Below are 26,574 nucleotides of genomic sequence, written 5' to 3' on the forward strand. Positions count from 1 at the left end.
TATTGCATAGCCTATTAGAATGAGTCAGAAGTTCTTGGTTATCATCTATAAAATGGTGATAACAGAACTTGTATATTATTGTTATAAAAGGAGGTAAGGTATGTAAAGCTCTGAGGATAGTGCCTTGACTATAGTAAAAAATTAATAAATTGTAGTTATGATGATGGCAAAGATGAGGATGATTATATGGGCAGTAATGGAGTAATTTCCAGCAAGTTCATTTAGGTAGGGTACATCAGAACCAACTAGGAGCAGGGAGGTGTGGAGCCACAGTAAACTTTAAATGACATCATAGATGACAGGTCTAATGAATGAATGTACTACCTGGTTAAGAATAACACTGGATTCAAATATTCTACAAGGAGGTAGAAACTAAAGACAGTGCTTCATTCCAGAATTAACAGGACAGTGTTTGGCTACTCACCAAGTTATCAGATGATATCACAGGACCATGCAGAATTTAGCTCCATGTCCTTCCAAAATTGATCTAAAATGTAATCCTGTGACTGGGAGGCAGTAGCTCGCAGATACTTACCTGTGGAAAAATGGGACTACACATCAATTTTTGTTCCAAATATATACATAGGCATATTTATATAAGGAACACAGCAACGAAAGATGTACACAAAGTGATTTGTTATAAATAAGGAGACATTTTTATAAAGAGAGCAGTATAATATCATCTGTATTAAATGTCTGTATCCTATCTCCATTTTGAATATTCTTATGAAATATAATGAAGTGAGAAGAAAGATTTTGCCTGATAGTTATGCTCCTTCAGCAATTGTTTACAGACATTAACTTCACTAGCCCTCACTAGGAATGGCACAAATTTTTTGGTTCAATGGAACTCTTCATCAGTTGATAGCAAATGCTTATGACCTTTAGTTGACAAATAACTCTGAAACCATGCCGAGACTTAAGTTGAGTGTTGGGATACATAAATATGTCTCACAGATGTAGGAGGGGAAACAGTGGCTAATATTACCAGGTGCTTCCTATTCCTCTTCTTGTCCCTACCATGCTTTTCTGACAGTAATAGTAAAATGGTTGCCTTACCTGTTTGCTCTGAAATGTGGAAAGAAATGGAAAGATCCACGTAACATGAACCATGCTCCAAATTCACTCCTGAATTCGCTCCACATTTGCCACCTGAATTCAAACATACTGGCCTTAGGAACTGACTAGGGTCCTGGAAAGTCTGCAGCTTCGTCAGTAAAAAATGACCAGTTCATAGTGGCTGTTGCTATTTAAAGTGAACTTAAAGGGTATTCCTCCAAACAGGAGGGAACATAAAAATTGTCCTGGGAAACACTGTAATGGAATATTGAGTATCTGTCTTTATTAACACAAATGACCCATTTTATTTTATTTTTTTTTACAAATGACCCATTTTAAAGTTATCATTTCCTTTCTAAATCCAACCAACCTAGACTATTTCAAACAATATATTGAATTAAAGCATCTACACCGGATATACCGCAGAGAAAAAGTTACTCTCCTTGATAACTAATTATCCTAAGATAGCCTTTCATTACACAGTGTTACCTTGTCTTGTTCATAAATTTGGTATACCTGTCACAGTCATAATATTTTCCCATAACAATCAGCAGATAGAAGTAAAAATGCATTTTTTTTACAGCATTGTTAAATAAAATGTCCTGGGTGTCATTTAATTCAGATGGATGAGATTAAAGCCAAGGACAGGATCATCTTTTCCCTGGAAAAGGAACTGGAGACCCAAACTGGCTATGTACAGAAACTGCAGCTGCAGAAGGAGGCTTTGGATGAACAGCTCTTTTTGGTCAAGGAGGCCGAGTGTAACATGAGCAGTCCAAAACGAGAAATTCCGGGAAGAGCAGGAGACGGCTCTGAGCACTGCGGCAGTCCTGTAAGTCTGTCCGAGTTGAAGTGAAGAACTCAAGAGTCATCTTTTATTTAGCTCCCAAGTTTTACTTTTCACTTAAGCTCTTATCCTGTTTACTACAAAGAAATCAATTCTGCCTCCGCCTATAAAACAGCTAGTATCTTGGGAACAGGGTTTTCTAAACTCACAAAGTGGTCTGCCCTGCATTAGCAGATCACAAGAGAATTACAGGTGTTTTTAAATCTTGCATAGAATTTTTCTACCCACGTGATACCCATCCAAACTTCAGCCTATTATAAGAGTCATAAATTAAATGAAACTACTTTGCCTCTTGCCAAGACTGGTAATTTTCCCTTGTGTGAACCCTTGGGTTGGAAATTGGTGAAGACGGTTGTCATCTACAGGGGTGAAAATGTATGAGTATATAAAAAACTAAACCGCTTAAATTATCATCTGAAGCCTTCTAGTCTGATTGAACTTGCCACTTATTACCCTGATTTTTATCATTTTATAGGAGAAATTATTTTCAGAACTGCAGCCGTAGAAATCAGCTTGTATAGAGTTGGCTTTCATAACTTACACCTTTCAAATTATGTAGCAGCTAAAAAGATGAAAATGTATTATTTAGGAACAGAGATAGTTTCCAAAGTAGTACTTAGAACCAAGTAATGAATAATTTATGAATTGGTGTTCAGGATATATATATCCCAGTATGTGGCGGAACCAGGATTTAGCAGATGTAAGTTTCAGTTCTATCCCTGACATTTACCTGCAGTGCAGCAAAATTGTCAAGAGAATGGGCTCTAGGGTCAGACTCTTTAGTTCAACTTCTAGATATGCCACTTACTGTGTGACCTCAGGCAAATCATTTTCCTGCTCAGTTTCCTCATCTGTAAAAGAGAGGCAATAATGGTACTCCATAAGGCTGGGCGGTGGTCTAGAAGAAACGGTGTGTAAAATGTTGAGCACAGTGTTCGGTTCATAGTTAGCATTCAATAAGTATTATTGATCTATCGATAGTAGCCACAAGAACTTGAACGAGTTATGATATCCCTGAATCTTCACCATTCTGCTGAATCCTCTAGGATTTTATGAATCTGGAGATATAATGTGTGGGAAGCTGCTTTGTCAACAGTACAGCACTATCAAAATGTAAGATGATAACGGAATTGCAAGTCTATAATGGTCCTATGGATCCTAGAGCATAGAATTAATCCATGAGAGCCATGTGTAAAGTGATCCATGGCAATTATGACAGTGGGGATGCCGGTAGCTCTGGGCAAAATGTACTAGCAAAGGCTATCTTATAATCTGCTGCCTTTTATACAGGAAGGCAATACCTCAGCCTTGTCACACTGACGTTTTTCTCCAGGAGTATGTAGGGATTTTCAAAGCCCAGCCCTATCTTCTATTCTTTGGCTAAGTGTGATAGGACATCTGTCTTAGCTGTGGGAAGCAATGTGCAGCCATGACTAAAGAGATGCTCCTTGAACCTCATGTAATCACGACATGACCTTGGTCTCAGAGCTCACAGATCTGATAGGCTCATCCAACCATCTACCACTCCCCTTGCCAGGAGTCAGGGCTCCAGAGAGTATCTGCCACATGGAATTCATTTGCAGTTTCAACCAGGCCTGGTCTTCAACCGAAGCAGTGAATATCAAGGGTTAGAAGACGGTAAATATTTACTCTTCTCTGAGTACAGAACATTTTACTCTCACCTCATAAGCCAGATGAAAGGAACCAAGCTTCTTACTTTTATGAGTGGAATTCCCAAACTTTGTGAAAAGTGTTATTGAAGAAATACTCATTTTAATTTTCCTGCATAGGATTTGAGAAGAAATCAGAAGAGAATAGCTGAATTGAATGCCACTATAAGAAAATTAGAAGACAGGAACACCCTGCTTGGAGATGAACGAAATGAACTGGTGAGTTCTGCCCAGAATTATTTGTTTATTTGGTGATTTTGTTAAACATTTTGTTTAAAATTGTTTATGATGTTGTAGAAGTATAACATAATAAAGACAAGTGCACAGATAATAAAGGTCCAGTTATTAATAAATATGCCCAAAGTGATACACCCATATAACTACCACCCAGATAAGTACCTGGAAGATTACTAGCACCTCAGAGCCTCCCTCTCTTGGGACCTCTGGCAGTCACATCCTTCTAGAGTTAATCACTCTACCGAATTCTGTCACTATAGACATATGTCACCATTTTTTAAATGTTTTGTAAATGGCATCCTACAGTAATCACTCTTCTGTGTCTGGCTTTTTTGCCCATCAATACATTGTGGAAGTCACTCACTGTATTATATGTATCATTCGTTCATTTTCTTACTCTATTGTATTCAGTTAATACACAACAGTATATTTCTTCTTTAATTGTTAATGGCCATTTATAGTGTTTCTTAACAGTTTTAATGTTGGTGGTGCTGTTAATGTCTTTGGTGAGAAAACGTGTTCATTTCTGCTGAGAGCATACCAAGGAATGGAATGACTGGGTTGTAGGGTGTGCATGTGGTTAGCCTCAGTACTGGGGCCGGGTTTCCACAGTTGTTAGAACAATTGCATTCCCACCGCCAATGTGGGAGACTTGGAGTTTCTCCACAGCTTTGCCAACTTGCACAGATCATTGATCATATTAGTCAGTATGGTGGGTGTGAGCGATATTCTGATTGTAGGATTTTGATTTTCACTTTCCTTTATAATGAGGTTGAGTGAATTTTCAAATATCTTTTGGCCCTTTGTCTTTTGTAAAATTTTCTTTTGTGCTGTGTTTATTTTCTTATTAATATTAGGAATTCTTTACATCATTTTTGGATATTTGCATTTAAAATATCCTGCTCTGGGGGCATCTGGGTGGCACAGTCGGTTAAGCATCCAACTCTTGGTCTCTGCTCAGCTCGTGATCTCAGGGTCCTGAGATTGAGCCCAGTGTCAGGCTCTGTGCTCAGCATGGCGTCTGCCTGGAATTCTCTCTCTCCTCCTTCTGCCCTCCTTCCCCAATCCTCTCTCACACCCTCTCTCTGTCTCTCTCTCAAATAAATAAATCTAAAAAAAAAAAAAAAATCCTGCTCTGTGTCTTACATTTTACATTCTTAATGGTGGCTCTTGGTACAAAGAAGTTATTTTCAGCATTTTGTTTTTTTCCAGATATATACATTTTAGGTCATAAATGTCTCTAAGCATGACTAGCTTCATCCCATACATTTTTTTATGTTGTAATGTATTGTTATTTCAAAATCTTTTCTAGTATATGATTTCTTCTTTGACCCCTGGGTTACTTAGCACCATAAGGCTCAACTTTTAAACATTTGGAGATTTTTGAGTTGTCTCTCTGTTATTGATTTCTACCTTAATTCCATTATAGCCAGAGAATATACTTTGTATTATTTCTTTTTTTTTTTTATTGAAGTACAGTTGACACACAATGTTACATTAGTCAGGAATACTTTGTATCATTTCATTCTTTAAAATTTGTTGAAATTTACTTTATGATGGTAGCATACTGTCAATTTTAGAAACATTCCATGTTCGCATAAAAAGAAGGTATACTCTGCAATCATTGCATGCATTTTGAATCAAGTTCATTAATAGTCTTGTTTAAAATCTCCTATATCTTTATACTATTTTTGTGTGCTTCTTCTCCCAACAGATTTGTCCATATCTATTCTTAGTTTTGTCAAGTTTGCTTTATATATATTTGAAGTTATGTTACTAGGTACATATAAATTAAGATTTGTTAAATGTTTGCATCATGAATTTTTATCTTAGTAATACTTCTTAAAGTCTTGGTCTGATGTTAGTTGCACTATATTGGATTTTTTCTTTTGGTGGTTTCATGAATATCTATATTGACTTTCACACTCACTTCCTGTATAATATTTAAGCTATATCTTTTAAAAGGAACAGTTTTTTTAGGTACTTGGATCTATCGTTACTGATGTATGGTATGGTAGAATTACTGATATCTCTTTTTACTTGTGTTTTTCTGCATCTTCCATAAATAGCATCTACTAAGTAAATTTAACTGTTTAAAACCCTTGTCATTGACCCTCAGAAAAGAGACGAAGTTTGAAATAGTGAACCTAGTGGAATAATTTATTTTTCCTTGTGTGTGCTTCATATTTAATATGATTTCTTCAGACACTGAAACTCAAATCTTAGGATTAAATGAAGTTATGAAAAATTTTGGCCTTTGATATAAAATGAGTTTTCAAATGGCAGTTAGGATACAGTTGGGGAGTACTGTTTTAGAATCCCATAAGCAGCTGTTTCAAATATTTATAGGTAGCTAAGTCTCCTACCCCAGCACTTCCTAAAACGTTAGATTCTCAAAAATAGGAGTGAGTACTTTAAACAATCTTGTCAGATGGTTCTGATACACACCACCACTTTCCTTGCTTCAGTACCCCTCCCCCAATACATACTCATTCAGAAACATTAGTATAAAGTCACTGACCTAAGCATGGGAACTTTAACATGGAAATCCATTATGTATGGAGGCACCATAAAATATGTCATCAAAATGGGAGTTTTGAGGGTAAAAGGGGGGATTATTAATAATTACCCCAAGATAGCATTCATAAAATTAGACCACTGGTTCTCAGCTAGAGACAATTTTGGCAGTATCTGGAGACATTTTTGATTGTCACAACTGGGGGGATGTTACCAGCATCTAGTGGGCAGAGACCAGAGATGCTGCTAAACATTCTACAATGCAGGACATCTCCTCATGACAAAAAATATCTAGCCTAAAATGTCTAGAGTACAGAGGTTGAGAAACCCTGCCTTAGACTAACTAGCAAACCAGAATATGGTCACTTTTAATTATGGGTGGGTAAGAATAGAATCATACTTTTCCTAAGCTCAGTGAGAATTAAATGTTCTTAAACACAAAATCAATAGAATTTTGAGAGTATTTTTTTTTTCTCAATAACATTTTCTTAAAAATAAACACCCTTGGGGCACCTGGCTGGCTTAGTCAGAAGAGCATGAGCCCCCTGCCCTCGGGGTTATGAGTTCGAGCCACACACTGGGTGTAGAGATTACCAAAAAAAAAAAAAAAAAAAAACACTTAAAAAAATAAATGAACAGCCTTAGTATGGTTTCAGGAGTTTTAGCAACATCTGTCATGGGAAGAACAGGTTTTGGCGACATCCAGGCTTGGGTTTGGGTCCTGGTTGCACTCCTTAGTGACTTGTGATTCATATGAGCTGCTTTATCTCTCTGAGCCAGTGAGGGGTCTTTGCAGGCCTGGGGAGAGGTCTGAGCAGCCTGAGATTGAGGCTGAGGGTACCAGGGTACCTGGGCTAGAGGAATTGGGCAAGCAAGGTGTGCAGTTGCTCTTTCCGAGCATTTCCATAACCAGAACCTCGGCAGCACCTCCCTGAAGGTAATACTTGCAATAGAGTTGTGAATACTGTGATGAAAAACCATCAGAGGAAACTGAAGACAAAGGCTGTTAAATGAAGGATGGTCATGGTCAGTTCCGAGACACAGGAGGTAGACCAAGGTGGTCCAGGATGGGTTTCACCCCTGCCAGTTAACTCCATCTGCTCCCACATCCACTCTAGCACAAGAGACAAATTTTAACTTATGTCTTCCCAGTTAAAACGTGTGCGGGAAACCGAGAAACAATGTAAACCTCTTCTGGAAAGGAACAAGTGCCTCGCCAAGAGAAACGATGAACTGATGGTGTCTTTGCAGCGCATGGAAGAGAAACTAAAAGCCGTTACCAAGGAAAATTCAGAAATGGTGTGTATCCCAAACTGCAAAACTGCAGCTTCCGTCTTTATATTACTCCACTAACCTGACTTACTGCTCTTTCTCAGTTTATTTCTAAAATACAATGCTATTCATGAAAGTTGGGGTTTTCCCCGTGTAAGCAAGGAACCTTAAAGAAAGAAAGCAAAAGAACGTTGCTGGCTCTGAATTTTAAGGGGTTTCTAAATTTGCAGAATGGTAGGAGTGCTTCCAGGAATCTGCACACTTTCCAAAATCTCCCCAATAGAGAAGCAAACTTTCAACATAGCTCCTCAGCCACAGAAACTTCCTTCCAAGAATTTCACTAACATGCTCTTTATAGAACTGTACAATGGATACCTCTCATCTTCTGAGACATTGCATAATGGTTGAGAAATAGATCCCACCCTTGTATTACGTATGGACAGTGATAAGCTCATGCACTCCTTAACAGATTTACAACACAGCTATCGAGATCTTCAAACATCCCCCATGATTTTGACTTGTAGCAAATAAAATATACTTGAGGGTTTTGGTTGGTGCGTCTATGAAGCTGAGCAATTTTCAAATTTACTTGGAGCCTCATAAAGTTTCTGTAGATAATTTATGTGAACCACTACAGTTTGGGATTTTTAAAGTCTCTTCCTATGCTTTCTTCTTTTCCAATCCAGAGAGAAAAAATAACATCCCACCCACCCTTAAAGAAATTAAAATCTCTGAATGACCTCGATCAAGCTAATGAAGAACAAGAGACAGAGTTTTTAAAACTTCAAGTCATTGAGCAGCAGAACATTATTGATGAGCTCACAAGGGTAGGTCTTGATCAATCTATAAATTCTAAGCTGTTCCCAAGGGCAAGTAGCTGAGAAATCAACATACACTGGAACCACTTAATAATTTCAAATTAGTCCCAAAGGCCTAAGTTTATATAGTCAATATATAAGTAGGTTGAAGAGACTCTGTTCCAAAAATACTTCATATTAGTTAACTGTTTTATACATTTTCAGTTATAATTCTTTGTTAACTTATTTGATAACACAAATAGTGACTGCAAAGACTCTAAAAGAACTTCCAAATGCATTGTTACGTGAGTAGGTAGGTAGTGTGAGTATACCTCATAAATGCCTTCCAGTATCAAGATTCTGCGGCTCAGAGATTAAATATTTGGCCAATAGTAGTAACAGGACCATATGCCTCTTATTTCCCAACATTTATCTCAGTGTCTAGCACATAGGTGCAGTTTAATAAATGCTCGTTGATTGAACAGTGACATCGTAATTACATGACAAAGCAGAAATTTCAGTCCCGATCTTTTGACCATGACTTCAGTGCCTGTAGTGCACTTTCTACTCCCGTTTGCATCTGGTCAAGGCCTGTTTTACAAACAGCAGTGGCCTAAGACCTTCAGATGCCTTTGGGTTTCCTGTTTGCCTCTCTGTGTTTATTCCATGTTTATTCCATGATTGTTATCTCTGGTTGCTCTTACTTCAGGACCAAGCCAAGGGCTGGAGAGTTGAGGAATTGGCAATGGGGAAGTGGGGGGGGGGGTTAGACAAGTGTCTCTACTGAGTAGGGTGAGCAAGATGATTTACTGCTATTGAGGGGAGAAAACATGATAACTTCTGGTTATAACTATTTGTGGTTTATCCTTTTAAAATTGTCTATGTTTGAATATATGTTATAATGCATATACTGTATTAGGAGGGTAATATAATGCATATACTGTATTAGGAGGGTAATCTAATTTTCGAAGTTTAGGATATATTGAGGTTGTATGATCAAAATATTTTTACAGGGTAGGAAATCCTAAAGGTTAATGTCACTGGCATAAACCAGGCCATGTATTAAACATGGCCTTCTGAAGCACTGTGCCTCTTAATTCACATCCACATCCTTAATTACTAGTAAATCCCAGATTCACTCAGCCACACTTTTCTTGACTTTGAGTGTCTGAACTTAAGCTAAAAGTTTCTTATAGGAATTTGACATGTTGAGGCATGTCATCCAGACTTCCAGGGAAACTAAGTGTCATTTACTTAATCTACCTTTGAATTTGTACAGTAAATACGTGGAGTACTTAGTGGATGAACACCAGATTCCCAGGGTATCTCCATCCACAACAAGAATGAATCAAGAAATCGATCATGATTTCTAGATATTCTTTGAGTTTTCCAGAACATTCCAACTACAACCACCCCCCCCCCAAAAAAACCCACTAGATGATTCCAACCCAGCAGACACTCTGTTCCCATCTTTAGAGGGTGCAGGTGAGAACAAGAGTCTAAGACAGCTTGCTATGCCTTTCGAGTGATTAAATGAAAAGAATAAGGTTTATGCAAAGTAGTACTTTTTAATACTTAAATATAAAGTTAAATATAAAGTAATTTGGGGTTTGAGAAAACTGAAAAATTGTGCTTTGGGAAAATATGTGTATTTTCAGAGCTACTTGATCTTCAAGTATAACAAAGGATTCTGATGAGGAAGACAGTGTACTTCCTGATTGGAAGGCTCTCAGATCCACATAGATTATCAGGAAAAGTTGTAGTGTATTTTTACTTAAAAAATATGTAAGTAGCAGGGCACCTGGGTGGCTCAGTTGGTTAAGTGTCTGACTTTTGGTTTCCACTCAGTTCAGGATCTCAGGGTCATGAGATTGAGCCCCACATACTCAGTGTGACGTCTGTTTGAGTTTCTTTCCCCTCCTTCTTTCTCTCCCTCTGCTCCTCCCCCAGCTCGTGCTCTCTCTCAAATAAATAAATAAATAAAATCTTTAAAAAGATACATAAGTAGCAAACCTAAAAATTGCCAAAATTACAAAACATAATCTTATTTTAAATAGAAATATGTAATGCCTCAGGGGAAAACCAACTCTGTCATTGAAAAAAAAACAAAAACCAAAACTTAGAGAGAAACATGTACCAACTCAACATCTGAAAAGTTCTTCCTCTGTTTTCCAGGACCGAGAAAAGCTCATCCGTAGGAGAAAACATAGAAGAAGTTCCAAGCCAATTAAGGTAATGAGAAAACTAGGTTATCAGGCTTTTGCCACAAACCCTGCAGCTCTGTGAGGCTTGCCAAGGAATCTTCCTGCAAAGATGTGATAAATCAGGTGTTCCTAAAGTGCAGCAAACCATGGGCTTTATTTGCCTAAGAAAATCTCTTCTCTTGATAGTTCTTAGAAGTCCAAAAATGATTGCGTTGTGGATTTTAACTTTTAAGATTTGCTTTATATGACTTTATCTGAGTAAATAAGGCACTAGGTTTGATGTAGAAAGCATTATTTGACAAGCCAGAGAGTCAGACTCCAAGAACATGCAAGAGATACACATGATTTAATGCCCCCCAGTGAACAATATTAGTGTCTCATACCCACGCTATAATTATTAGTATACTTTTATTATTCCCTTGGACGGTATTATTGATAGTGGTTTGATTTTATTATTTCATTATTCACTTGGATACTATTGCTGATAATGATTATTAATAACGGTACTCTCAGTCCACCCATATCTGTATAGCCTCTTATAATCCACAAAGTTTTGTTAATTTGTCAATTTGTTTGATTTTGTTTTTATCAAGTACATTATTTGATTTGGATATGGGATTGGATGATAAGACTTACAATTTGATAATCCCAGATAGGTGCCTGGACTTTAAGTGTCTTTATTATATTTTAAATACTGAAAAGAGTAATCACATAAACTCATCATGGTATAAAATGTAATATAAAAGAGGCTCCAGTGTTTCTATGAAGAGAGCCAAATGTTAATGAATATTGCTCAGCAACATCAGAAGTGAAACAAAGTGGGACACACTTACACACTCTTATTAGAATTATTGTGTTCATGCCCAAAGTTTTTATTTCCTCCAAGAAGTACTAAAAGACCCCTGTCTTCTGGGTCCATGTGCACATATGCCAGTTGATGGTGCCTTGATAATATGTTGACTTTCTCCACTTCTACTTGTGTCAGTAAATATGTACTTTCCCTCCCCTAGAGGCCTGTTTTAGACCCATTTATTGGCTATGATGAGGACTCCATGGATTCAGAGACATCATCCATGGCTTCATTTAGAACAGACCGAACACCAGCTACTCCTGATGATGACTTGGACGAAGTAAGCTTTTCCACTTCTCTAGTCTTTTGTGATTTTGTCACCAAACCTTTCCTTTAAGGTGGAGAGAAAGCACTGCACTTCTTACATCCTTTATGAACGGCGCAAAATGATCACATAGTAGTGACTCATTTTGACTTTGTTACCTCTTGGAAAATAGCTTCGCTTGTGTCACATAACCCTTTTAACAGCTTGTCTAAAATCCTGTTCTGTAACTTGAGGACTTTTTTCAAACTAAAAGACACTCTTCCAAATTCTTCATCTAGGGAAGGTGGGAACCGAGGAACAAGCTTAGAAGAACAAGCTTCTAGATACAGTTGAGGATAGGGTTTAGCAAAGTGTGCTCTGTAGACTACCATTATCAGAATCATCTAGGGGGTTCAATCACAATGAAAATTCCTGGACTCTGCTACATAGCTCCTGTGTCAGGGTCTTACAGGTAGAACCCCCAAATCTGCATTTTTCACAAAGCTCCCTGGTGATTGTATTATGCTCTGAAGTTTGAGACCTAAAGTTGTAAAACTATGTTTTTATAGTTTATCTCTGTAAGAAATTATTGCATATGGATGTATTAAAAAGAATTGAGACTAAAACTCTATCATTTCCTCCCATTTGAATCCAAAAGCTAGGTGTAAGTTCTTCTCATTTGGATCCAAAATTGACTGTAATCCAAGTCTAAAAGAGCAATCATCAGAAATGTATAAATAAGCAAATGCCTCTTATTAACAAACATTAAGTATTTCTGCAATGCAAAGTCCATCTTGAAAGTACTACAGTATTTGTGTCTATACACATACTTTAAAATTAAGAATAAAATTACGGGACACCTGGGTGGCTCAGTTGGTTAAGTGTCTGACTCTTGATTTCGGCTCAGGTCATAATCTCAGGGTTGCGAGATAGAGCTCTATCTCAGGCTCTGCACTGGACGTGGAGCCTGCTTAGGATTCTCTCTCTCCCTCTTCCTCTGCCCCTCACCCCACAAAAAGAATAAAATCACACTGAATCCACTATCAAACAAATGTTTACTTCTCTTTATAAAGTGGACAAATGTTAGTATTTCACTTTGAACACAGAACCCGAACATAATTATTTTTTGGCCTTTTTTGTAACCTCAAGAGTTTAGCAGCTGAAGAATCTGAGCTACGATTTCGACAATTAACAAAAGAATATCAGGCCCTCCAAAGAGCATATGCCCTCCTGCAGGAGCAGACTGGAGGCATCATCGATGCTGAAAGGGAAGCCAAGGTCAGTATACGTCTGGGGAAAGTGCTCTGAATTGGCTTGCAGCAGTCACAACATAAAAGTACCATGGACAGAAAAATATCAATAGGATAGCTTCCCCTGTATCCTTCTCTCCACTGTGGCTTTTGAACTGTTTTATCTTTTATGTCAACAAACCTTGGATCTAGAGATATTAGAACCAACTTAGATCGATGCTTTTGTTCCTTTAAAGATAGTAGTTCTTATTCTTGCTATTTGAAAACATATTTTTCAAAGCTAGACAATACTGAATTTTGATAATCCATTTTTTTAGCTTCTTGCTTGGAAAAAATACTTTTGTGGTTAGCCACTTTCTTTTCTTAGTTAATAAGTGCACAGCATTATATTGACAGCTTCCAAAGAATTTTCACTGGCAATATCTCATTTAATTTTTATGACAGCACCCTAAGGCAGGTGTTTTATAAAAGAGGAGTTCGAGGCTCTGAGAGGTTAATTGAATTGCCCACGATCACATAGCTAATAAATGGAAAACTTGGATTCCGCCTAAAGTCTTTACTAGGTCACATGTTCTTTCCATTACATCGCAATTGCCTCTCATAAGCTTATTTTTTAAAAAAGCCACACACATACAATACAAAAAAAATTTAGTAGTGCTTGCTGTGTTACAGGCATCGTTGTAAGCACATTACATACATCATCTCATGCAATCCTAAAACAACCCTAAGAGTTAGACGCTATTATTAGCTGTGTCCTTTTTATAGGAGAGGAGATAATAGCTTAGTAGGATTTAAATGTAGATTAGCTAGGTTGAAACCAGGATATGTTAGATGAAAGCTAGGATATGAACCTAGTGTTTCTGAGTTCACAGTCCTAACCACTGTGCCATAACTGCCTCATAGATTAATTTACATGGGGAAAGAAGGAGTGTGCCCACCCAGTGATTTTATCCTTCTTCCACTTTAGAGGGTCTATAGTATGCTGAAGAGTGTTTTAGGAACTACTTTTAGTTGTTTAGTGGGACAGGATAGATATTATAGTTGCGTATTTTAAAATGGTAACATACATACATGCATATGCTTATTCATAAATGAATAAACAGCTTAAAAAACCGCTGTGATTTGGAATAGATAAGCAGGCAATCATTAGAAAGGGATGTATGTGTGTTCCTTCATGTTTATGCTCTAATATATAATAGTTGTGGTTTTCATGATTAGTATGTACTAAGCATTCTCACCAACATAAGATTGGCTAAGATAATGGCATACATCTTGTTTTTTGAAGAGGTGGTGATATAGAAAACGGTTCTTTCTCTCATCTCACCCTCTCCTCTAAATAAAGGTTTAGCATTATTTCTGGCCATGAAAGTCAAAAAAACTTAACCATTCTCAGCAAAATAGTCTAAAACAAATCAAGATATTAGAAAAAGAGCAATAGAGTAAATTCAGAGAAAGAAATGCAAAGGTGGGGTGCCTGGGTGGCTCAGTTGGTTAAGCGTCCGACTTTTATTTCAGCTCAGGTCATGATCTCAGGTTCCTGAGGTCAAGCCCTGCATTAGGCTCTGTGCTCAACAAGGAGTCTGCTTGAGATTCTCTCTCTCCCTCTGCCCTCACCCCCTCACTTGTGCACTCACTCTCTCTCTCTCTGAATAAATAACTAAAAGAAATGGAAAAATAGATAATATAGATGAATGAGCATCAATGAAAGCAAAAGATGTAATCATTTTGATACAAGAAAAAAATAGATTATATTCAATGCTCATTCAAAGTTAAAAATAATTCTTAGTGAAATTAAGCTTGGGATTTTTTTTTAACCTATAAAGGTAAATATAATCTTCAATAGTCCAAAGAAGAATAAGAAGAGGAGGGCACTTGGCTGGCTCAGTCAGAGCATGCAACTCTTGATCTTGATGTTGTGAGTTCGAACCCCATGTTGGGTGTAGAGATTACTTTTAAGTATTTCTTCGTATTTAAGGAAGAAAGGGAGCACCTGGGTGGCTCAGTCAGTTAAGCATCCAACTCTGATTTCAGCTCAGGTCATGTTGTCATGGTTGTGAGATTGAGCCCCCCACATCAGGCTCCTCAGTGGGGAGTCTGCTTGAGGTTCTCTCTCTCCCTCTCCCTTTGCCCCTCCCCAGCCTGTCTCCCCCTCTTAAAAAAAAAGAAAAGAAAAGAAGGAGAAGGAAGGAAGGAAGGAAGGAAGGAAGGAAGGAAGGAAGGAAGGAAGGAAGGAAGGAAGGAAAGATTAAGGAAAAAAAGGATACCTGCCATTGCTGACTTTATTCCACATTATACTAAAGAACTTATTGAGATCTTAAGACAAGTAAAAAATATGTGTATGGACAAAAAACCCACTAATTTTTCACAGAAAATAAGGTCCAGTGTGGGGAGAATACAAGAGAATTTGAAAACAAAGGAAGTGAGACTGCTCCACAGAAGATCAGTGTCCAAAAATGCTGATACACACACTCACCCCCCCTCACACACACATACACATCATACATACATACATATATCTGGATCTAGATTTAGATTTAGGGCACAAAGTTGGCTCTGAAAGAGTGGCAAGTTTTGGGAGAGCCAAAATGGGAGAAGGCTTTCCAGAAAGGGAATTTGAGAGGATGTAAGAGAGAAGTGGAGGATTACAAGGCATATTTAGGAAATAAGGAGATCACCAGCAGATCAGGCGTGTATTTGTTGATGAGTAGAGGGGAAAAGATTGCATATATAATGGGAGTTTTCACATCTCACCTGAAGACTTTGAATTTTAACCTGATGATAAAAGGAACCACTGAAAGTCTTAGGCAAGAATTTAGATCCTAAAAATAGTTTTTAAAGGTTCTTTGATCATAGAAAAAAAAATTTTTTTCCTGCCTTGTTGAGTTCTAATCAAGGAACATAAGGGGAGGAAAAATATTGAGTTACCATTTTACTTATTGAGTTCTGGAATTTTGATTTCACTAGGCTCAAGAACAGCTCCAAGCAGAGGTGCTAAGGTATAAAGCCAAAATTGAAGATCTGGAGGCGACTCTGGCTCAGAAAGGGCAGGTAGGCATTCGGTTGCTAGCACTCCTGCAGATGCAGACAATTCAGTCCGACCTTCCTCTAGCTCCTGTGCATGGGCCGCACCCAGGACACGGCTTGGCTCTCCACAGTGACCTTTCTCAAACTGTGTCAGAATGTTCAACTCGATGTTTCTGTCCCTGGTGTTTTTCTGGCCAGAGTGTGAACCCCACTACAACATGAATAAGGTTGGGCAAGAGAGAGAATGCCAGAGGAAGAGAAACCCTGTACAAATAGGCTAGAGTGGTCACAAGCTGCTGAGACAAAGCCCCGCCCCTCAAGCTGCATTCTTTGCCTCTATGCTACGTTTATGGTTCTGCATTTTAATGTTTTCCATCCATATGTATCTAGCCTGTGTGCATTCTGACCCTTTTCACTTTTTGCCTGTGTGGTCACTTCTGAGTCCCCGGAAGGCTGGTCCTGGATTATTCAGACTGAAAAAGTTAGAGACAGTGTCGATGAAAAGGGGGTGAAATTTTCTTGGCAACTTTGGCCCCAATGTCTTTTGAATAAGGGGCTGATAATAAGGGGTGGGTGTCATTTACCAGCCATTGGCAGGCCAACAAACAGGGTGAGAGAAGACAGCTTTGGCCAAGTGGTTTGACGACACATGCTCTTTCGTGCCACTCTGAAATGCTGACTGCGCGATATTCTTTGTCAAACAGGACTCACACTGGGTAGAAGATAAACAACTTTTCATTAAGAGAAACCAGGAGCTTTTAGAAAAGGTATGTTGGGCTCAACACCCTAGTGGGGCAGAGGAGAAAATGATGAGAGATCCAGGAGCAGCAGGGGGTCCTCTCAGGAGTGGCACAGGGGCTCGGGGAAGGGGAGGCTTTTCCGGCGCTGTGCTCTCCTCTGCTGCGTGCTCAACTGCATCCCTGTCACCGCCATCACCATCAGTTAGTGGCACGTGTGCATGGCTCTGTGCTGGCGTTGTGCCGACTTGAGAGGATGTGATCCCTGAAGCCTATTGATTTGTTAACCATATATATATATATACTGTATGCGTCCTGTACATATATATATATATATATACACACACACCCACAAGTGCACACATCCTATGTGGTTGTCCATCTACAAAAAGCACACTTACGAATAGGACTTGTTATTTTGTGCAACGCAGTGACAGAATATGACTCCAAGACCATGCTGCAACCTAGCACAGACTGTGTTCTCACTTTTAATCATTTTGCTAATCTTGGCTATTTATATACATATATATACATATATATGTATATATTTCTTTTTAAATGGGAGAACTTTTTAAAAGATGTATCCAAGGTACAAAACAGCATGTCCAGGAGGTTGTTCAACAAATCAAGATGCAAAAGCATGGTTTAGGCCCAATAGATATAATTAATTTGGTTATCTGAACATAGACTTTTGATTGGGGCAATGAAATACAACAGAAATCATCTTAAGTTTAAAGGTGGTTTTTCCTTTAATGTTTACCTTCCATAAATGTAGTGAAAAGATTACAAAATAAATTATTCTTGGGAAAAAAAACAGACTTTGAAAGCCCATTTGAATAAGGGAAATAATTCTGTAGGTTCATCCAAAAGTTATGTAGAAATTATTTTAGGATTATTTCTACCAATATTCAGTAGCCTTGGCAAGTCAAAAGTTAACCACAACACTCTGATAAGCATGAGAAGGGAAAGAAGATGCTTATCATCCCTCCCCTCTGGTCTCGCAAAGTCCTTAGCCTACCTTGCTTTCTGAGTGACAAGAGACAGCAGAGGTATAGAAGGCAGGTAGGTATTTGAGGATTGAGAACTGGTATTCTCAGAAAGGTGAGGTGTCCCTATAAAGAAACTTCATCACACATTGGTCCTGGGCTATGAGCTGCAACCTGTGAGACACTGACCTGATTTTCAGTGTTAACTGCCAGAACCAGAAATCTCCCCAAATATCCCATCTCAGATCCAAATTCAAGATTCTAGGTAGTAGAATCTCTTTGGTCATCTAAGTCAACTTCTTGAAACTTTTGAAAGTTTACATGACCACAAATATCTGAATGTAAATCTAAGTGTAAAAAACTTGACAACATTGTCACTAATATTTCCCTATTTCCCCATCTTTATTTTCTCATAATTTTTCAGTATCCTGAGGCTATGAGAAAGGTTTTTAGTAGTCATAGAGATGCCCAGGAATAAGCGTTATTACTTTTCTTTACACCTAAAAACTAATTCCCATTATGTCTTGGGTCTGATTTTGTTTGATCTTGATTTCTTTGGGATAAAAGGGGATTTTAGGGGCTCAAGCTTCTATGAGTAAAAAAAGACCACAGTGACAGTAAAGCTAAACATCCTACTTCAAGTGAGTATTCTTGGGAAAGTAAGATTCATCCTATGATAAAGAGCCCTTGGGTTTTTGTTTCTAAATTCAAGATTTTAAATAGTTCCTGTGCATAAGGCCCACCCACACAGCTAATATCCCAAGGCTGCCCCAAACTTATTACAGATCATGAAAATTTTCTGATCCCTTGTAGACATGGGCCTGTCTTATAAGGTGACTCTACATAATTAACTTAATTCCATGCTTCATCAGGTTATAGGAGAAGTCTTACAGGAAAACAGCGGGAAAAGGTGTCACTTCTAAATGGGTAGACAAAGAAAGCCTCTTCTGGTAGGGGATGTTCAAGTTCTGTGTTCAAGGAAGAGTAGGAGTTCCTCACATGAAGAAGGAAATAGAGGGAGCCCCTTTTAGGCAGAGAGATGAACAAAGACACAACTCCTGGCAGTCAGTCCAAGGGTAGATGCAGGGTTTTATATTTTTGTGTGTGTGTGATCACATGTGAGTGTGTGCATGTGATAGAGATGACAATGAGAATATTTAAGGCTAGAAAGCCAGGTGCTGACCAGAGTATTAAGGTTTTTGAATTCCATATTGACAAGTTTGGCTTTATTCTTTGGGTAACTGGAACTCAGTAAAATTTTGCATATGATCAGAGCTATTTATATAAAATTTTTCTGACCATTCATAACTCCAGAAACAAGAGGTGTTGGTCTCCACTTTATACACCATTAAAGGTAGTACCAGGACACCATTCCTGACCCATAGCAAAGGCCTAATGAGTACTCTCAGATTCACTACTCAGAGGGTCCCCAGACATTATCTCAGTGAATGCAAGTGTCTTACAGCATTTTCCTCTATGACACAAAAAAGTCAACCAAAGGATAACTGGAGAGAAAGCCTAAAAGTTACTTTATTCACATCTACTTGGGATTTTTTTTCACAGTCTGGATGATTTATTCACCAACTAAATGAGTGCTCTCCGTGCTTGCTTTGCTAAATTGCAGATGGTTTTTGCAATGTTCACCTAACTTGAGGATTTACTTTATTAGATAGAAAAACAGGAGGCAGAAAATCACCGGTTACAACAGGAACTACAGGATGCCCGAGACCAGAATGAGCTGCTGGAGTTTCGAAACCTAGAGCTAGAAGTAAGGAAATGATGATAATAATGATAATAAAAATAATCGTAACAATTAACATGCACTGAACACATCCTGTGTGTGAGGTGTTGAATTAAGCATTTCAGATGCCTACTTTCATTCAACCTCACAACTGTGATCAAAATTTTATAGATGAGGCAACTGAGATTGAATAACTTGCCCAAGACCTGGGACTATAAGTGGTAAAGCACTGATGCCAGTCAGAATTGTCTGCTCAGATACTATACTTTTCGACACTGTTGCCTTTAAGAATAAGATTAATGAATAATTTTTAAATACTTTAAATAATAAATTTCAAACTTCATCAATATTTCATAGCTTTTAAATAATCATTTCCATCCTTCATTGAATTCTGACTCATAAAAATGTTACCTCAAGAATTACATTTCAAATTGTGCTATATACAAAAATATTTTGGTAGACACTTGAATTCGTGAGTAAACTTTTTAATCTATAATGCATTTATACAAAAGGCTAAGAAGCAAGGTAACTTGTTTTAGGAAATACCTTAGTTAACCTGAACAAATTTCAGTCTTTTTTTTTTAAGTAAAATATATTAATCATATCAGATTTTGATTGTATCACATGGAATCTGGCCTAGGGGGTGGGGGTCACCTGGCTGGCTCAGTCAGTAGAGTATGTGACTTTTGATCTCAGGGTCCTGATCCAAGCCCCATGTTGGGTGTAGAGATTACTTTAAAAAATAATGAAAAATAAAAACAAAACGGGGGTGCCTGGGTGGCTCAGTCAGTTAAGCCAAATCCGATCCTGATTTAGGCTTGGGACATGATCTCAGGGTTGACATTGAGCCACATGTTGGGGTCCACATTGGGGGTGGAGCCTGCTTTAAATTCTCTCTCTTTGCCACCCCCTTCCCTTTCTAAAAAAAAAAAAAATGAAAAAGCCTGACTTCTTTGGGGCACCTGGCTGTCTCTGTCAGAAGAGCATGCAAATCTTGATCGGTGGGTCATGAGTTCTAGCCCCGCATTTGGGGTAGAGATTACTTAAATAAATTTAAAAAAATAATAATCTGGCTTAGAATCCGATTGAACATATGTAGGTACATAAAGATAAGAAAATTTCCCATTTGATAGCTCTGTTATTTTGTTTCTTGTTTTTTTTCAAATTAGATCTGGATAGAGTTAGCAGTTGGTGTTCCCCAGTGAGGAAGAGTGAAGTCCTCTTTAGCAGCTCACATTTCTTCATCATAAAGCTTGAGTGGATTGAATATGCCAAAGGCTGTTAGCAGCCATAAAACTTCATGGTCAACAGACCATTCTCTGTGACACCTGAAAGCTCTAAATATTCATATAGTTTAAATGGGAACTTTACTTCCGACACTTCTCTGATCAAAAAATTTGCAAGACTGAATGACACCATCTATAAATTCTTCTACCATACCTCTTAGTTGATCAATTCTTTTCCATTAAATTTAAGCATGAACATCTTGAGTTTGATTTTTTTTCTTGCCACATGATATTGATAAACTACTGCAATAACATAAAGAGAGAACACAGACAACTGGTTTGGTGTTTAATCAGTTGTTGCTTTTTTTTTTAATTCCCATATATTCTTCACTGTATTTCAAGGAAAGAGAGAGACGATCCCCTCCATTTAATCTACAAATTCACCCATTCTCTGATGGTGTGAGTGCTCTACAGATCTACTGTATGAAAGAAGGTGTCAAGGTAGGCAGATACTCAAATTTTTATGCCTGTAAAAAGAAAAACTGGGAATTGGAAAAGGGGAAGTTGTTCATCACTTTTGTTTTTTAGTCACTGGATGTCATTTTGATACCAACTATGTAGCAACTGAAAATAGTCACATCTAGGTACCAGGCTGGCTCAGTTAGTAGGGCGTGCCACTATTGATCTCAGGGTCGTTAGTTTGAGCCCACTTAAAACAACTTTTTTTTTTAATTTATAAAAAAAAAAAAAGATGTGTGACAGATGTATGAATGGTAACAGCAGAGAACACAGGAAATCATGATTATTTAGAACAGAGTAGGGTAAAGAAGATACAGATTTGAAATATTAAGATAATTACCTTAAATTGTCTAGGGGAACTATTAAATAAATTCCGTATTTCAAGTATACCAGATAAAAAAGTATTTGTCGAGTCCCTTTGTTACGTTGTCCTGAGTGCTGTGGGATTCATAATCTTGGAATTTTGGTGTTGGAAGAGACCTTAAAATCATCTGGTTCACCATCTCTTTTTATTATGTTTAATTTGGGGAAGATTTCTCTTTTGGAAGGACCTATGATTGATAACATGTTGTTCATTTAGGTAAAATGTATTTTAGTTTTTAGGGATATCGGGATACATTTTAAACATTAAGGTTGAATGGAGGTGGCTCCATCTCCTGGAAAATATATTGTCCTTCAATGTAATGAAATCACGTGGTGAATATCTATCCCGGAGGGAAAGCTGGGAAGCCTACCGCTGTTCCTGGTCTCTCCTTGACCTTGTGCATGGCCCTTCCTGCTCCCACTCTGAGCTGCCAGATAATACCTGCTTTTGTTGCCTTCTCTCTACCTATGAAACTGAGCTAGACCTCCCCCTTCCTGGTGGTAGGGGTCAGATGGACTGCTCTCGGGATGTGGGTAAGAGGAGAGAGTTGTACTAATTAAGTGAAAAGTGGGAGGAAAATTAGGTAGTAGAATTGTGCTTCCTTCTTTTCCACCCCTTTCATGGTGTTTAAACTTCTGTCCTTCCTGGGCTACACAAAAATTTGTTAAACCAGAGCAGTTTGTTGGGTTTTTTTATTCAGCTCTAATTAAATGAAAAGGACTTTACTTTGTCTTTTCCTTAGATACCTTTCTTAGATAAATCACAAACAACCTACTCCAATGGATGAAATTTATATGCAGGGGAACTTTTCCAGAGGAGTTCAGCTGCTTCAAACTGACTCAAGAAGTACAGTTAAAATGAGATATTTTCCCTAGCATGAAATTAATGCTAAAAAATGGAATGCGCTATAGTTTTCTATGTGGCGGTCAAAATCTCAACCAGGTTAGAATTCCATTAATTAGAATGAAATTAGTTGATTATATTTATTACCTGTTACTTATCTTTATGCCTCAAATTTACCATAATTCAAAAAAAATTGGCAATTATAAGAAAAAAAATTCAGTGAAAGAATTCCAAGTCCTGACTATATTCTAGACTATTTCATATACCATCTCTTTATCCTCAAGATCAGCCTATGAAAGAGGTATTTTGCAACTGGTGAAATTGAGAATGAACTATTAAGTAGTTTGACCAGGTTCACGCAACTTGGAAGAAGCAGAGTGAAAACATAAAGCCACATGTGCCTGATTGAAAATAACCCAAGGAAGTACACATCTTAAAATGTCTTCTTAAAGTTAAGGGTCAAGCAGTGATAGAATAGTAAGCTACATTTGTGTCTTTGATTTGATGTATCTCCTTGATATTGCAGGATGTAAACATCCCTGATCTCATAAAGCAGCTTGATATCCTAGGTGATAATGGGGTAAGTAATGAATTGATTAAGGGCAGTAACTATATGAATTTGCCCAAAGAGGAGCAAGAAGTACTTGCCAGGGCATCATGTAAAATAATAGCAAGTGAGAGGCCATGTTCACTTAAGGATGTAGCTCCTTGAAGAGAATCAATCATTATCAAACATGTTGGTTGAGGTTTGTAAGGATCTCTGGAAGGCAGTGCCAGAAATGGGAACTGGTGAAGTGCTTTTTATGGGCTGGTTTCACGTTTGAATGCCGACCACATCTGCAGTGATTAAAGCTAATTACCTTCTCACTGTTGCTTGGAGCCATCTAGCGTGAAATTAATCAGTCATGCAGTTGCAAATGCTGCTAAATAGTAGGGTTGGTGACAGCCCCATAAAAATGGACCAGGAAACTATAATCTCTTTTCTTTCTAAAAACACCTTCTAGGCAGGGTCAAGGCATATTAATTCAGTGGGAGGACCATTCATTGAGATATTATGTGAATGATGCATATAGGTTGAAGGAGTCACCCATTTTTTGCCTTGAAAAATCATCAAAGGAGAGAACAGAATCAATTAAATCACATCAAACCACTATGAAAAGATTACTTTTTATTTCATTTTGGTTTCTGCTTTTCTCATAACCTGACTATTAGCTAAGTATGCTCACAGTGAAACACGAAATCAAGTCAGTCTTAGAGACATAAAAAAATCACACTTAATGTCCTTTTACATGTTTTGAATGAACTTTTTGTTAAGAATTGTTACTAAGTACAATAGAACATTTGTTACTTTTATACATGCATATGCAGTAGTATCTATGGCAGGCAGTTAGGCAGATAGTGCAAATATCATGACTGTCTTCAGCTTATTTTCTTTATTTCTCTCTCTCTCTCTCTCTCTCTCTCTCTCTCTCTCTCTCTCTCTCGGCAGAACTTAAGAAATGAAGAACAAGTGGCCATAATTCAGGCCAGCACTGTGCTGTCCCTGGCAGAAAAGGTAATACATCAAACTAACATTGAAATCCTCTCAATGTCTAACTTAACACCTAAAGAGCAGGGTAGGGTTGAAGGACATTCTCTTTGCACATGACTTTGTGTTACCGAATACCTAATAAATATCTTTTTTTTTCAGGGTGATACAACCCCAATAGAATGAGAACACACAAAAGAAAAGTCTACACACTGATCTGGGGTGGGTGGATAATTCTCGCTTTGTAGTCCCTTAAAACATGGAAAACTTTCTGGATTACATTATCCAAACAATCCCTCCCAAGCTGGGACAGCGATAAAGAAGGGTTTTTGTTGAGAGGTGGTAAAATGGCACCTGGCTCTTTTTATGCGCTCTTCCCTGGCTGCGTACACACCGGTTGTCCTCAATTGATTTTGTAATTTGGTGGTGGTTCACTGCAGTCGCATTCAGAAAGCCCAACCTGGGGACTGGCAGAAGAGCAACACTGAGTGTGCTCTGGCCCCCTTGTGTCGAAACCTGGTAAATGGTAGGAAGAGAGACAAAAGGAAAGAGCCAAGTGGAGAAGCTTGATGTAATTGGCTATGTTCAGGATGCTTTGAGAATCAGTACATACTTGAGAGGCATGGGTACATGCTTGGGTAAAATGACAACTGTATAATTCCTTGAGATGCTTTCTTAATTCCTAAATGTATAAAGAGTTTGTGATAAATGAAACCATATACAAGTGAGTGATCTGCTTTCTCCAATCTGAAGTGAGGGAATTCTCCAGGTCAAATGACCTATTGAGTTACTCAAGCAATACCATGACATAAAGGGGAAAAAATGTAGGGAGAGGGAAGGACTGCTATAAAATAAAAAGTTACCTAAAAAGTATTAAAATGCTCCTTTTAAAAAAAAGGGGGGGGCGCCTGGGTGGCACAGCGGTTAAGCGCCTGCCTTCGGCTCAGGGCGTGATCCCGGCGTTACGGGATCGAGCCCCACATCAGGCTCCTCCGCTATGAGCCTGCTTCTTCCTCTCCCACTCCCCCTGCTTGTGTTCCCTCTCTCGCAGGCTGTCTCTATCTCTGTCAAATAAATAAATAAAATCTTTAAAAAAAATAAAAATAAAAATAAAATGGTCCTTTTTTGGATCCTGATTCAAGGGCACCAAGTGTGGAAAAAAAGGACATTTGCTGACAGCTGGGGAGATTTTAATATGGACCAGGAATGAGATAACAAAAGGAGTTCATGTTCATTTTGCAAGGTATAAAAATGGTCTTTGAGTTAAGGATTTTTTTTTTAAGATTTTATTTATTCATTTGACAGAGATAGAGACAGCCAGCGAGAGAGGGAACACAAGCAGGGGGAGTGGGAGAGGAAGAATGAGTTAAGGATTTTTTTAAAAGGCCTTATCTGTTAGGGATATATACTGAGGTATTTACACGTGAAATGATATTTGGGATTTGCTTGTAAAAAACTTACTTCCTTTATGATTTAATTACAGACCCATCACTTTCCCTCTCCGCAACAAATTAATAGCACCACATTATCTCTAACATAAGGTCCCAGAATCCAGAACTTGCCATAAGGTCCCTGAGGATCTGGCCCTTACCTGCTTCTCCAGGATCCCACTTGTTTCTTTGGTCCATAGCTAAGGTCCAGCCATACACAAATCCTTCTGGGGTCCCAATCTTCTCTCTCTCTCTCCATCTCTATCACTATCTCCATCCCTTGGTCCTTTACACTGTTCTCTTTGCTTCGAAGATATTCCCTTCTTCCTTTTCTACCTTGGTCTGGCTAAATCTGAACCATTAGCCATCTCCCTACATGGGGAAGCCTTTTTATTTACCCAAGCCCAGTTAGGGTTTTTTTTTCTCTTTGTTTCCACAGTGACCTATGCATCTGCTACAATGGCTTCTAACAACTATAACGTGACTGCTCATTTTTTGCTGTTGTTATATGTCCCTCAACCACCTAAATGCTAGACTTTAAGCCACGTGAGGGCAAATACTCCACTTTGTTTGCCTGGCTTTTCACAACAGTCCAGCACATCTAACAGGGGGTCAAAAAATGTTCGCTGAAGGAGTGAACAAGTGACTTTGTGAATGTCCACAGGACAGTGTTCCAGTGACATCCAGTTGGATGAAGAAAACTCAGTCTGTAGGTCTGCTACATTTATTTGTCACTGAAAGCCAGAGTGTCTCATTCAGTTGGACTCATAAAGGGCTATAATTCTCTATTGCAAGAAAAGTCACCTTAGTTTAGGAATATCAAGAAAACTTAACTGCTCTGTGAAAGGCAAGGACTTGGGACATGAAGGAAAGGATAGGGAAATGGAAAAGAAAATATGAGTAGGAAAAAGAAAAGGAAAAATAGGTCTGTGTACCTTGCATTTACTTAGATTGTTGGAAGAAAATCTTCCATTCCCTGTTCTGTGTGGCATGTGATGCAACTTGAGCTTGACCGTAATTAACACCTGCTTAGTGCTTCTTTTGCACTTGGCGCTGCTCTAATTGCCGAAGTCTTGGTATGACTGTTACATGTCAGAAGTTTCATATATGACAATCTGAAGCACAGAGAAGGTAGGTAACTGCCCCAGTCACACAGCTAGAAAATGCTGGAGTCAGGAATCCCACTTAAGCAGTCTGTTTGCAGAGTCCATGATCTTCTTAACCGCTGC

At 38.2% G+C, this 26,574-nt stretch overlaps 1 protein-coding gene across 2 annotated transcripts in view; it reads left to right on the plus strand.

The window, feature by feature from the left end:
• Positions 1-26,574, plus strand: part of JAKMIP2 (janus kinase and microtubule interacting protein 2) — a 67,328-nt gene that overhangs the window by 15,289 nt on the left and 25,465 nt on the right. For both annotated transcript variants that reach the window (XM_045795068.2, XM_087862154.1), the window contains exons 3-15: positions 1,682-1,891; positions 3,697-3,795; positions 7,483-7,629; positions 8,289-8,429; positions 10,575-10,631; positions 11,614-11,733; positions 12,847-12,975; positions 15,912-15,995; positions 16,676-16,738; positions 19,364-19,462; positions 21,064-21,162; positions 22,914-22,967; positions 23,877-23,942. In XM_045795068.2, coding sequence (XP_045651024.1) covers positions 1,682-1,891; positions 3,697-3,795; positions 7,483-7,629; positions 8,289-8,429; positions 10,575-10,631; positions 11,614-11,733; positions 12,847-12,975; positions 15,912-15,995; positions 16,676-16,738; positions 19,364-19,462; positions 21,064-21,162; positions 22,914-22,967; positions 23,877-23,942 — 1,368 coding nt within the window. The remainder of the gene's footprint in view (positions 1-1,681; positions 1,892-3,696; positions 3,796-7,482; positions 7,630-8,288; positions 8,430-10,574; positions 10,632-11,613; positions 11,734-12,846; positions 12,976-15,911; positions 15,996-16,675; positions 16,739-19,363; positions 19,463-21,063; positions 21,163-22,913; positions 22,968-23,876; positions 23,943-26,574) is intronic.

Source organism: Ursus americanus, chromosome 5 (assembly GCF_024610735.1).
Source record: "Ursus americanus isolate L20-20 chromosome 5, mUrsAme1.1.p, whole genome shotgun sequence".
NCBI classification, from domain to species: domain Eukaryota; kingdom Metazoa; phylum Chordata; class Mammalia; order Carnivora; family Ursidae; genus Ursus; species Ursus americanus.